Source organism: Oncorhynchus mykiss, chromosome 30 (assembly GCF_057628025.1).
Source record: "Oncorhynchus mykiss isolate SJ-2025 chromosome 30, ASM5762802v1, whole genome shotgun sequence".
In the NCBI taxonomy this organism is placed as follows: domain Eukaryota; kingdom Metazoa; phylum Chordata; class Actinopteri; order Salmoniformes; family Salmonidae; genus Oncorhynchus; species Oncorhynchus mykiss.
The window spans coordinates 34,956,887-34,969,286 of NC_143051.1; the positions used below are offsets into that span (position 1 = coordinate 34,956,887).

The window sequence follows — 12,400 nt, forward strand, 5'->3', positions numbered from 1 at the left end:
TTCTGCGCATGCGCTTACCTCGCCAGCATCGCCATGACAATGCCTGCAAGCGTGATTGCCGATTTTTAATTGGAGAAGCGGCCTCTGCCCATCGTCATGCTGTACTGTTTTAGGCTACATCACGGGGTAATCGTTGGCTTCCATGGAAGGAAATGACTGAAAAAGAGAAAGGAAAGATAAACAGAAAGAATGAGAGAGAGAGGGTTTTAGTTTTGAACGCGTTTTCACCTCCCCCTTAGTAATCTGCTCCAGTATGTTGACCCAGCCAGCTGAAAGTCAAGGGGCTGGCGGAGGGAGTCACACAAATCACTGTGGGAATGTAATCCCACTCAATCACAAACATCAGGGGCAAACAGCTAGTCAATAAATACATACAGGCTTGCACACTAGTTTGAAGAGAGCGCTTTCTTTCCCTTAATCTCTCTCTCACTGGCTCACACACAAGTATGTGGACACCCCTTCAAATGAGTGGATTTGGCTATTTCAGCCATACCCGTTTCTGACAGGTGTATAAAATTGAGCGCACAGCCAATTATTTTGTCATTATTTTGCCACTATTGCCTTAACTCCCTAATCTTACTACATTTGCACACACTGTATATAGACTTTTCTATTGTGTTATTGACTGTATGTTTTGTTTATCCCATGTGTAACTCTGTTTGTGTCGCACTGCTTTGCTTTATCTTGGCCAGGTCTCAGTTGTAAATGAGAACTTGTTCTCAACTAGCCTACCTGGTTAAATAAAGGTGAAAAATATTTTTGGGACCAACATTGTCAGTAGAATGGCCTTACTGAAGAGCTCAGTGACTCTCAACATGGCACCATCATAGGATGCCACCTTTCCAACTTTAAATGGGTTTCCATGGCCAGCCGCACACAAGCCTAAGATCACCATGCGCAATGCCAAGCGTTGGCTGGAGTGGTGTAAAGCTCACTGCCATTGGAATATGGAGCAGTGGAAATGCGTTCTTTGAGTTTCTTTTTTAACCTTTTATTTAACTAGGCAAGTCGGTTAAGAACAAATTCTTATTTACAATGACGACCTACCGGGGAACAGTGGGTTAACTGCCTTGTTCAGGGGCAGAATGACATATTTTTACCTTGTCAGCTTGGGGATTCGATCCAGCAACCTTTGATGAATCACGCTTCACAATTCTGGAAGTCCGACGGACAAATTTGGGTTTGGCGGATGCCAGGAGAACTCTACCTGCCCCAATACATAGTGCTAACTGTAAAGTTTGGTGGAGGATGAATAATGGTCTGCGGCCCATTTTTCCTTGTTCGGGCTAGGCCCCTTAGTTCCAGTGAAGGGACATCTTAACGCAACAGCATACAATGACATTGTAGACAATTCTGTGCTTCCAAGTTTGTGCTAACAGTTTGGGGAAGGCCCTTTCCTGTTTCAGCATGACAATGCCCCTGTGAATAAAGCGAGGTCCATACAGAAATGGTTTGTCGAGATCAGCGTGGAAGACCTTCACCTGCCTGCACAGAGCCCTGACCTCAACTGTTATAGCAGCAAAGGGGGGACCATCTCCATATTAAGGCGGACGATTTCTGAATGAGATGTTCGAGCAGGTGTCCACATACTTTTGGTCATGTAATGTAAATGTTTGAATATGAACAGCTGAACGCTGAGTAATAAAAGCACACTCCTTTTTTTCCCCCTCTCCCCCTTTTTAAATACACACACACCCCACACACACATTCCATCCGATGCAATAAGTGAAACATGCTCTGGCAGTGACATCACCTGTCTTGTGGTCAAAGTCCAGCTTTAAACATACTGCTTCACTCAGAGCTACCGCGGCTGCCGGCTGGCACACACACCGTTTTCAAAAAGTCAGGGAAGAGGAGAGCAAGAGATCTGCGATTACCTTACACATTTTAAGGATGGGTCTTCCCTCACAGCCAGGAATCTTCTGAGCCTCCAGATCAACTACAGCCTCCCACTTTCTTTCTCTCCTTCGCTCTTTCTCTCTCTTTATGCCCTCTCCTTTCTCACCCTTTATCTCCCACTGCTTCTGTTTACCGTAGTGTTTTTCCCCCCTGTCTGTACCTCTCCTTTCCCCTTTCCTCCCCACTTCCCTCTTTCCCCTTATTCTTCTCTTCCTCTTTTGTCCTTTTCGCTCTTTCATTTTCTCTGTTTCCCTGAGAGCGTGATGAACTCCACAGCTGCTTACAGGCAGTTTCTCCAGGATCTCAATGAGAAGAAAGGTCGGTGCCCTTGTGAATCATTTTATCTGTTACGACCAATCGTAGAACAGGAAACTGTACATTTCTCGCTTGGTTTGTCTTGATTGATTGATCAAAGTTACCTGGGGTATAAAGAAAATGATGAGCGGATATTTTTACTGAGAGGGCAACGCATGAATGAAGGGTAACATGCAGTCCTTGGTTTCTGTACTCAACCTCTTTTGTGTACCTAGTTTTGGGTTGAAGTTGACATCACAGTACTAAAGAGTGTTTTCTGGGGGCCAGCTGAGTGGTTGGTTCAGTCAATGGCTTAATTAGCATAAGATGCTCATTTCCCACATGGTTAGGCTACTCTGTGACTCTCCTTTGTCCTCTCTGAGTAACACTTGTTCCATGTGGATGCTACAGTAGAAGCGGTGTCTGGTGACACAGCAAGAAGCAGGAATGCTTTGCCCCAGCTGTCATTGTAGCTAGCATATATATATCCTTCCCTAGCCCAACCCAGCCCAATGCCAACTGTCCCCCTAAGTGTGTTAAGTTGAAGTTGCCCACAAACTGAGTGACACTTGCTTGTTTCCGTGTGTCTGGTGACACGGCAAGAGACAGAGATGCTTTGTCTCAGCTGCAGCTGTCATAGTAGCTAGCACAGCCTAGCCTAGCCCCTGACATGCAACTGTCCCTGAAGGGAGTAGGTTGAAGTGCTCAAACAAACACTGATCTAAGATAATTTATGCATTTTCCATTCATGGTTAAGGTTAGGATTTAGATTTAGGTAACTTGATCCTAGCTCTGTGTCTGTTCTGCCCAAAAGGTAACGTCGACTCCAAGCTTCACAAGTATTTTTGTCGTCACACTTTGCTAGCCTTAAGTGGACTTTTGAGTTGTCAGTTTCGAGGCTTAATCCAAATGAAAGCGGAGTCCCTTCCCCCATTTTTTTCCCCCCCTACATTGCACCCGCTGTGCACCTGCTTGTTGTTTTCACTTCATTTTCTTCATTGCTGGACCCGGACCAGTTCTGTTTAGATGTAGGATCTTAATTCTCTTTTTGTTGCTGAGAATTGTCATGCGCCGCAGGAAATGCAGACTTGAGGTGTATTTGAGTTTTAAAAAGGCTTCTAAAGTTTAATTTTACACTTTGAAATTTCAGACTTGTTTTGCTCTAAAGAAAAATGTATCAACCCCGACAGAAATGTCAATTTCATTATAATCCACATAATTCACATTTCCTGTTGCTGTAGGATTATTTTGCTGCTGTAGCAAACTGGCTCAAATGAAGATCCTACATCTGTAGCTCTTAAAGGTTGATGTTAGGACAGGTGTAGAAAGACTAAATCAGTTAGACTAAATCAGAATTTATTCTGTACAGAAATACTCAACATAAGTACGCAGTTAACTATGCCACATGGCTGTCCTGCGTTGTTGCTTGAAAAAGATGAACCTGTTAGCTCAACGTAACGTTAATCCCCAACACGAGGCTCCCAAGTCCACGGTTTGTGGAGTATCAGCTGTCATAGGGAACAAATGGCTGAGTGAATAGTTGTGTGAGAGATGTGAGTTGAATGTATTCAGGCGTCTGCTCCAGTGTTTGGTCATGATTTGTTTAAGGGGAGTAGCTGCGCTTGCTTATCTGCTGTTCGCTCTCTCGTGTCCTGCTCGCTTTGTCCACATGACAGCAAACTGCCCTTGCAGACCTGGGCTGGCTGTGTGCTTGTAGGTACATATGCAGTGTATAGGCCTAAGTGTTTCTGAAAGTGTACCACAGGTTGTGTTCATCGGTGTTCACTGTTTGTGACTTCAATCATTCGATAAGATATTGTACGCTTTTGTCTGTTTTCAAGCTTTTGTTTTTAAAACATTTACAGTACATAGGATGCCGTTGTCGGGTTCTCTTGTCATTGAGTGCAATTACATGTACACAATAGGATTATTGTGAATAGCCAGATTAATATAATAGTTAGATTTGAACGTTTTCATGTATTGCCAGAAGAACGATTTCCCTAATTATCCTGTTTTACAAGTGCAGACAATCGGCAATGAAAATAAAACCTTTTACCACGGCGACAGTTATTTTTTGTGAAGCATATTTGATTCTGAAAACTTTACAAAGTTTGTATGAAAGCTAATTCTCAGATGCATACTTTCAGTTTTTCCCGCTCGCGCTGCTTGTGCTAGCACATCTGAGGATCAGAGTTTGTAACTCGGAGTTGAGGCGTTTACCATGTCCTAATAATTCGAAAGATTGCTGAGGAAAATCCGGTATTTTTAATCCCTTTAACACCAAACGATTAGTGTGCATGTAAACGTACTGATGTGTCGTGTTGAACAGATAGACAATCTCATACAGCTGCTGAGAGCTCCCAGCTTTGAATCACTTGTGTGTGTGTGTCTTCATCTTTCCCTTGTCAGCTTTTTCTGTCTGGAGATGGGGAAGTCCTTTTTATTTTATAAATGTTCATTTAAAATGGTGCGGGCACTATTTCACCCAGTGTAATTCAGTCCTGGATCATGGGGCAGCCATTTGTGCCGGGTGCTCTGCATACGACACCACCCCTGGTGTGTTTGACAAATGGAGGAGACGGAGTGGTGCTTTCTGTACCCCGTTTGGAATCGGACACAGGAGGGCATTGTCTCGACCCAGCAGTTGGTTTATACAAGGACCAGGACTAAAATAAGCAGCAAGGTCAAAAGTGCCTTGTTTGGTCTCTAATCCAATCACAAGGTTGTTTTTGTATCAGTTCTAACATAAAATGTGTTTTTATTTAGTTCTATTGGTTTCTGTGATGGTCATGGGTTCTTACAAACTTGTTTTGCCATATGAGGATACTATTGAGGCTTTTGTGCTCTCATAACCGTGTTTGTGTGTGTGGAGTGAAGATAATTGTGTGGTTTGGGTGGTGTTCCCAGTGGATCCACCTGTGAGATGGGGTGGGACAGCTGGGAGGTGATTGTGTGCGTGTGGGTTGCATACAGTCTTGTGGGTGTGGATTGCACACAGTCTTGTGCGTGTTTGTCTGTGTGGCCACTTGGTCTTGACTTGTTGTCCTGTAATCCACTAACCCTGATTTTAGCTCCATCGATCCACCGCACAGACAGACGCTATTACACAAGCCAACTTACACAAGCCCGAACACACACATTCACAAATACAGGCACGTTCCTCACAGCGTCACTTACTCGAACGCTTCACTCCACCCAAAGCCAGTCCATGTTATCCTCGAATAGACTGCGTATTTCTGACAAGACGCAAGCAATTCCCCTCTGAAATTAGCTCTGAAATCTGCTGACAGTCTGGGCGAGTTCCATGGCCATTTCAAGCTCACATCGTTGGGTCTGACGACAACTATAAAACCTAAAGACCTCTCTAAAACCACCCCCATCGCTAAACCTTATTAAACTGACTCCTTAAACTCAATAATGACTTCCCTATCACCTGTTAATACCTCAATCCCTGGTACAGATTACACTCTTCCTAGCACTATTGCTTCAAGCCTGTGTTGGGCGACCAAGTTGTTTTCCTCAGCTGCAAAGCGACATTTTGATGTTCCATACATCTCTGGGAGGTGTTTGTGTGTGAAGTGAACATGGAATTGAGTTTCAATAGCAAGGCTTTAACCTTAAGTCAGGCGAGGACACTCAGCCATCGATTCTGTTTACTTTCCTCAGTCACTGATTCAGGATCAGCTTCCCCCTAAACCCAGCCTCAACAATAACCACTATGAGCTAAACAAATGAACAACCAACCCTGATCTTGGACCAGTTGTGTGGCTACTTTGTGTCCTACATCTGTGAGCAGTATCCAATGCAGCTGCTCTGATGTCAGTCAGGACCTGACCTGATCTATATGTGTCTAGATCAGGACAACCCCTTCTGATCTCTCACCGTCCCTACTCCCTTCAGTCAAGCTACGCAACGACACATCAAATCACGGATCCCACTTTTGACACCATTCTCAAAAGACTCTACCTGTACGCACACACACTGGCTGTTACACGTACACCGAGCCTTTCGTACCCGTGATGTCCTTTTTACTGGGGCTGAATCAAGTTAGAAGAGAGATGGACGGGCAGAAACGACAGATGGTAGTGGTGAGGGCATCAGGCCTGACAGGCGGTTCCTGTTAGTTCCGCCTCTACGCAGACGCAGAATCCGAGAAGGCGGAAGTGCCGTCGGGTTTGCGTGTGCCTGTCTGTGCACTGCGAGCCCACGGGCGTTGGTCTGAGCGTGTGCCCTCCTGCGTTCTCTCAGTACAGCAGTAATGACCCACTGTTGTGACATGATGTTGCTACAGGCCGATTTTTTTTTTTTTTTTAGGTCCGTCTTTGAAGAGCCAGAAGGCAACGAGAGGGTAACCCCAGCAGCTACCCCCCCCCTGCAAAAACGTGTGTGTGTGTGTGTGTGTGGTCGTATTGTATTGACGTTTTGAGTCGCTCTGTTCATTTGTATTTTTACACGTAGAGTGTGTACTGTGAAGGTGTTGATCATCTGTTCGCTTTGTCAGCAACTGGTAACAGGTTGACGTTTTATGTCGTGAGTCTTGTCCTAGAGGCGAAACTGAGTGATTTTCCACTAAGATAGGCCAGCTGCAAAGTGAAAATGGGCTTTATTGTCAATTTATGAGGGGGGAAACAAGTTGGTCTTAATTTAGGGTTAGCGTTAGGCATTAGCAGCGTGGTTAGGTTTTAAATGGGATTTTATGACTTTGGCTGTTCCAGCTAGTGACTCCAGAACAAGATTCGTGATGAGAAACACTAACCTGCCAATTGGTAGCTTAGCCGGATAGATTCCCAATGTGTAACACTGGAAGATCTTTCTCCCCTGTTTAACTCTGAAACGATCTCACTGCTGCTTTAGTGTATGACACGGCTAGAACTCGACTTATTCCATTCAGTACTTTCTGTGCTCAACGATTTTTCACCTCTCTCCTTCTCTCGCTCTCGGTTTCTAACTCTGGTCCTCCCTCTGCTCTGTAACCACACAGAACCCGGAGTGCGTGTTAATGATGGGCCGTGTGCGAGTGCAGTGGTAAGATCTGTTGTGCGCTCTACCAGACAGTGTGGCAACGACCTTAAGGGTGTGGGCGAGAGAGAAGAGAGACGCGAGTTGAGCAGGGGACATGAAGAAAGAGACAGGGAAAAGGAGGGGAGCAGTGGGAGGAGAAGATTAGTAGAAGAGAAACACAGGGAAGAAATAAAAGGTTTGTGGAGGGCGAGCACGGAATGGGTCACAGGAAGAGCTTTTGGAGGAAAGGGAGGAGTCTGGAGAAGCGGTTGAAGGATGAATGGAGAGCGGGAAGAGGAAGTGAACAAGGAGAGTCTCGCCTTAACACCTTGATCCTGTTCCCCCAGTCTCTCCTCATGGCCTCGCCTCGGCGACACGACGCAATGTCGTGTAATCCCTCCCAGCTGGCTCCGACTGCTCTCCTTTTTCCTGTTTTCACTCTATCGTTCAACCTTCCCCCAGTGTCAACATCCTCCTGAGCCCGTCTTCCTCTTCTTACAGTAGTTTCACGTTTGTTCATTGTTGTTCCTGTCAATGCGCTCTACTGTAATTCAATATGGCCTGTTCAGTATGGACATGATTTGTTTTTAGTTAATTTTTGGTTTTGTTCATTGTCTATGTTCTCCTGTAGTTCAGTATACGTCTTGTCGATGGGATTCATTTTCAAATGAGTTTTAAATCTATAGTTTACACGATCTTGTTTGATTTTTAGCGTTGTCCAGGGTAGGTCGATGTAACTTGATGTCTTTTCTATTCTGGTTCGGTTTTGTTTCCTCCTTTTTTTCTGTTTATCTGAATCAAACGCCCAGTTAGTCTACTGAATGTAGTTCCGTTTAATGCGATTTGGTGCAGTTGAATGCAGTCTGGTTCAATGCCATCCCGAATCCTATTCACTTTGTTTTATCGACCTGAAGGACAACACATCATTCTGTCCATGCTGACGCAGCTACAGTTAAGAAACACACACACACCAAGGCTGTGACGATACCAGTGTCACAATATATATTTTTTCCCATGCCAAAAAATTCAAAGCGCGAAGCAGTCAAAACTCTTTGGTCCTTTTTAAAAAAATCTGCAGTATGTGAAATATTGGGTGCTCTAGCTTGTAAAATAAATGTGACTCTGGGTGACAACATAATGTTTGTGTCCAACATTGGGGGGGGGTTACTACATGATTCCATATGTGTTATTTCATAGTTATTCTACAATGTAGAAAATAGTAAAATGAAAGAAAAACCCTGGGTTGAGTAGGTGTCCAAACTATAGAATGGTACTGTATATCTGTTGGTCGTTGTGTGTTTGTGTATCTAGTGCGTGTGTTTTTGCGTGCAGGCTTGTATATTTGCTTTGAGTGAGGCGGCAGAATCAAAGCCCACTTATTATCAGGCCATAGGATGGAGGGGCCTCCTGATTGTTTCTCTCCTCTTCCCCCTGGCCCCAAACCTCTCTCTCTCTCTCTCTCTCTCTCTCTCTCTCTCTCTCTCTCTGTTACGCTCCCTTTTTTTCCTTTCTCACACCCTCCCTCCTCCTCCTCCAGTCACACTCTGTCCCTCGCTCCCAGTATTTGATCTGGGCCTCAAAGGTGCTTTGTTGACCTGACATAAGGCATTGTGGCCAATGAGGACGCTGTGTACTGAGCCAGCGATCAATAGGAAACAGCGACACTAATACAGAGTGGCACGAAAACTCTCAGGCACCATTAACACTCTTTCCCTCTTTCTGTACTCATCTCTGTTTTTCCAGAACATCTGTCATTTACTCTTAGGTCAGCATCTCTCTGTCTGTCTTCCCTGGTTTTGTCTTTTTTTTTCTCTCTCTCTCTCACTCTCTCTCTCTCTCTCTCTCTCTCTCTCTCTCTCTCTCTCTCTCTCTCTCTCTCTCTCTCTCTCTCTTGTCCTCAACTGTTTAGTTATCTTTGTCCACCATCTCTCCATGTTTCTCAATCTACTCCACACCTTGCCCTCTCCTCCCTCTCTCCTGTCCTACGTTGTTAGCTCTCTCCATACCAGCGGTGTTCTTCAAAGGAAACCCAGCCCTACCGGGTCCAGTACCTTTCTAGCCGGTTCAGAACTAAACCCCTCAATGTGCGTCAACAAAGCTCGTTAAAACGGGATTACCTCTCCTTAACGAACCCGACTGAGCGCGGTAATTAACACGGCGATTGATCATTTTCCACATTACCGTGCCGGACAGAAACCCGTTCTTCATTCTTGATCTGCCTCTCCACTCCTCTTTCTCTTTCCTTCTCTCTTCCAAGACCACCCCGGCACATCCGTTTGTCTTCTGTTCCGTCACTTAGCCAATGGGAAGTTCAGTCACTTAGGGGAAACTGGTTGGCTGGTGTTTTGGTGTGTGAAGCCGGTGAAAAGGACCGTGGCGGAAAGGCAACGCAGGGTCATTGGAGGTTGTGGGAGAACTCACGGACGCGTGCACATATAGCCTACTGCACATGGGAATTGACACATGGAAACACAGCACGCCCATGGTTATTGATGGTAGGTACTCTCTCACGTGTGCAAATACAAGCGTTCATTAGTGTGCCCACATGCATAAAATATTGTAAGACTTCCACACTCTACTTGACACATGGACATTCTTCCCCTGTCCCCCAGTTGGATGGTCACTCATGGTGGTCCTTTCCCATCGCTCTGCATTTGGCGTGACTGAGTGACTGCGACTACACTGAGCACACACAATACAATGCCCTCTGACTCTCTCACACACCATAACACAGGTCTGGGATGAGCACTGGCTAGTTCCCTAATAATGTGAACTAACTAGCAAATACTCTGAATTCCATTATCTGGGCCGGTATGGTCTTACTTTGAGAGAGACACACACACACACACACACACACACACACACACACACTTTGGTGGTAAACAACGCAAGTGACCTTTGCTCTTATGAAACAACTCAGTCCTAGTGTGAGAGTCACTGAATCCTGGCAATTGTCCATTTTGCCCACTCTATACCTCCTAACAACAGGACTAGGACCAGTTTTGCCGCTAAACTCAATGGGCAAAACTCAGCTGATCCTAAATCAACCGATAGAGTGAACATTACCACGAACGCCATTGTGCCATGGACACCCATCTCTCAGCAGGCATTGTAGTAGACGCCTCTGAGGCCCAGCTAGGCCATAATAATTACAACTTTTTATGAGGTCGGGTCAAGTGTCTGACTAGTGGCAGTGGTGTAATTGAAGATATCAAGTATTTTATTTTTTGTATTTTTTTTTTTGAATTTTACCCCTTTTTCTCCCCAATTTCGTGGTATCCAATTGTTGTACTATCTTGTCTCATTGCTACAACTCCCGTACGGGCTCGGGAGAGACAAAGGTTGAAAGTCATGCATCCTCCGATACACAACCAACCAAGCCGCACTGCTTCTTTAACACAGCGCACATCCAACCCGGAAGCCAGCCGCACCAATGCGCCAGAGGAAACACCGTGCACCTGGACACCTTGGTTAGCGTACACTGCGCCCAGCCCGCCACAGGAGTCACTGGTGCGCGACGAGACAAGGACACCCCTACCGACCAAGCCCTCCCTAACCCGGGCGACGCTAGGCCAATTGTGCGTCGCCCCACGGACCTCCCGGTCGCGGCCGGTTACGACAGAGCCTGGGCGCGAACCCAGGGACTCTGATGGCACAGCTGGCGCTGCAGTACAGCGCCCTTAACCACTGCGCCACCCGGGAGGCCCCGTCACCCTGTATTTTTGTGTACTCTTCACATTCCTCTCTTTTTTTTCTTTTATTCCCTTTTTTCTCGGCCTGGTCTTTTCCCAACCTCTTCCTCTGACCTAAATGTTTTCTCGCTCCCGCTTTTTTCTTCTCACGACCCTCAATTCTGTTTATTTCTCCCTCTTTCACTCTCACACACCCCTTATACCCTCTTAATCACCTCCTACCCTATGTATTGTTCTGTCGTCGGCTCGCGCTCTCTGTCGTCGGCTCGCGCGCTCTCTGTCGTCGGCTCGCGCGCTCTCTGTCGTCGGCTCGCGCGCTCTCTGTCGTCGGCTCGCGCGCTCTCTGTCGTCGGCTCGCGCGCTCTCTGTCGTCGGCTCGCGCGCTCTCTGTCGTCGGCTCGTGCTCTCTGTCGCGGCCTGTGCTCTCTGTCGCGGCTCGCGCTCTCGCTCTTTCTCGCCTCGCTCGCTCTTTCTCGCTCTCTCTCTCGCACTCTTTCTCGCGCGCTCTCTCTCTCTTGCACTCTGTCAGCTTGCCCTCTCTGTCGTCTGTCTGTCTCGTGCTCTCTCTCTCTATTCCCCTCTCTGCTCATTAACCTGTGATTTAAGTAAGGGTTCTAAAGCCAAAGGGGTTTGGATAAGGGGCTGACAGCTCCCTCTGTTCTCACGAGGTTATAAATCTCTCTCTCTTTCGGTCTCCTCCCCCCATTCCCACCATCCATAGAGGCCTTCTCTGTGCCATCTCATGATGATAAACCATCCCCTCCCTTTCCCTCCTTTCTGTGGTCAGTGACGGTGCTACTGCAGGAGGCAGCAGTGAGTTGGAGGTTCTGCTGCTGTGTGAGAACTGCTGAGAAAATGTACTTGGTCAGAGTCTGAGCCTGAGCTATACCATCGCCTGGGTGCCTCAGCTTCTCCTCTGACGCAGTCACCGGTGTCAGTGCCACACACTGTTTTAAACTGCACCATAGGAATGAATGGAGGAGTGTTAAAGAGTCCGGTCAACCGAGGGCAGCTTGGTTATATCCCAGGGTTGTTCAGTCGTCACAAAACGGGGTGAACGGTACTGTCTGTAACTTGTCAAGTCAACACTTGTTTTCCTTTTACATTGCAACATGTTTTAAACTGTGTTGCTGTGCCCTAATGAACACATTTAGCAGACTCTCTGTGCATTCATCTTAACATAGCTGGGTGAGACAACCACATCACAATCGTAGTGAGTACATTTTTCCTCAATGAAGAAGTTTCCAGAAAAGTCGGTGCTAGTGGACGACCCAGGTAACACGACCCAGCAGGGTTTCCGCTAGGAAAATGTGACGCCAGACAACGTCACCGGGAATATATTAATTTACCGGCCATTTGAGAAATTTACCAGACACATAGTGTGTGTATATATACAAAAGTGAGCGCTTAAGAATTTGTATTCTTTTTATTTAACCAGGCAAGTCAGTTATGAACAAATTCTTATTTACAATGACGGCCTACACCGGCCATGATTGGGAGTCCCTTAGGGCGTC

The 12,400-nt window shown here is 46.3% G+C and overlaps 1 protein-coding gene across 10 annotated transcripts in view; it reads left to right on the plus strand.

The window, feature by feature from the left end:
- LOC110487604 (microtubule-actin cross-linking factor 1) overlaps positions 1 to 12,400 on the plus strand; it is a 253,063-nt gene that overhangs the window by 63,893 nt on the left and 176,770 nt on the right. Inside the window, exon 1 of one of the 10 annotated variants that reach the window (XM_090228132.1) lies at positions 1,719 to 2,217. The exons of the other annotated variants lie outside the window; for them this stretch is intronic. Coding sequence (XP_090084258.1) covers positions 2,163 to 2,217 — 55 coding nt within the window. The 5' untranslated portion in view covers positions 1,719 to 2,162. Of the gene's footprint in view, positions 1 to 1,718; positions 2,218 to 12,400 lie in introns of those variants that run through there. 10 annotated transcript variants of the gene reach the window in all.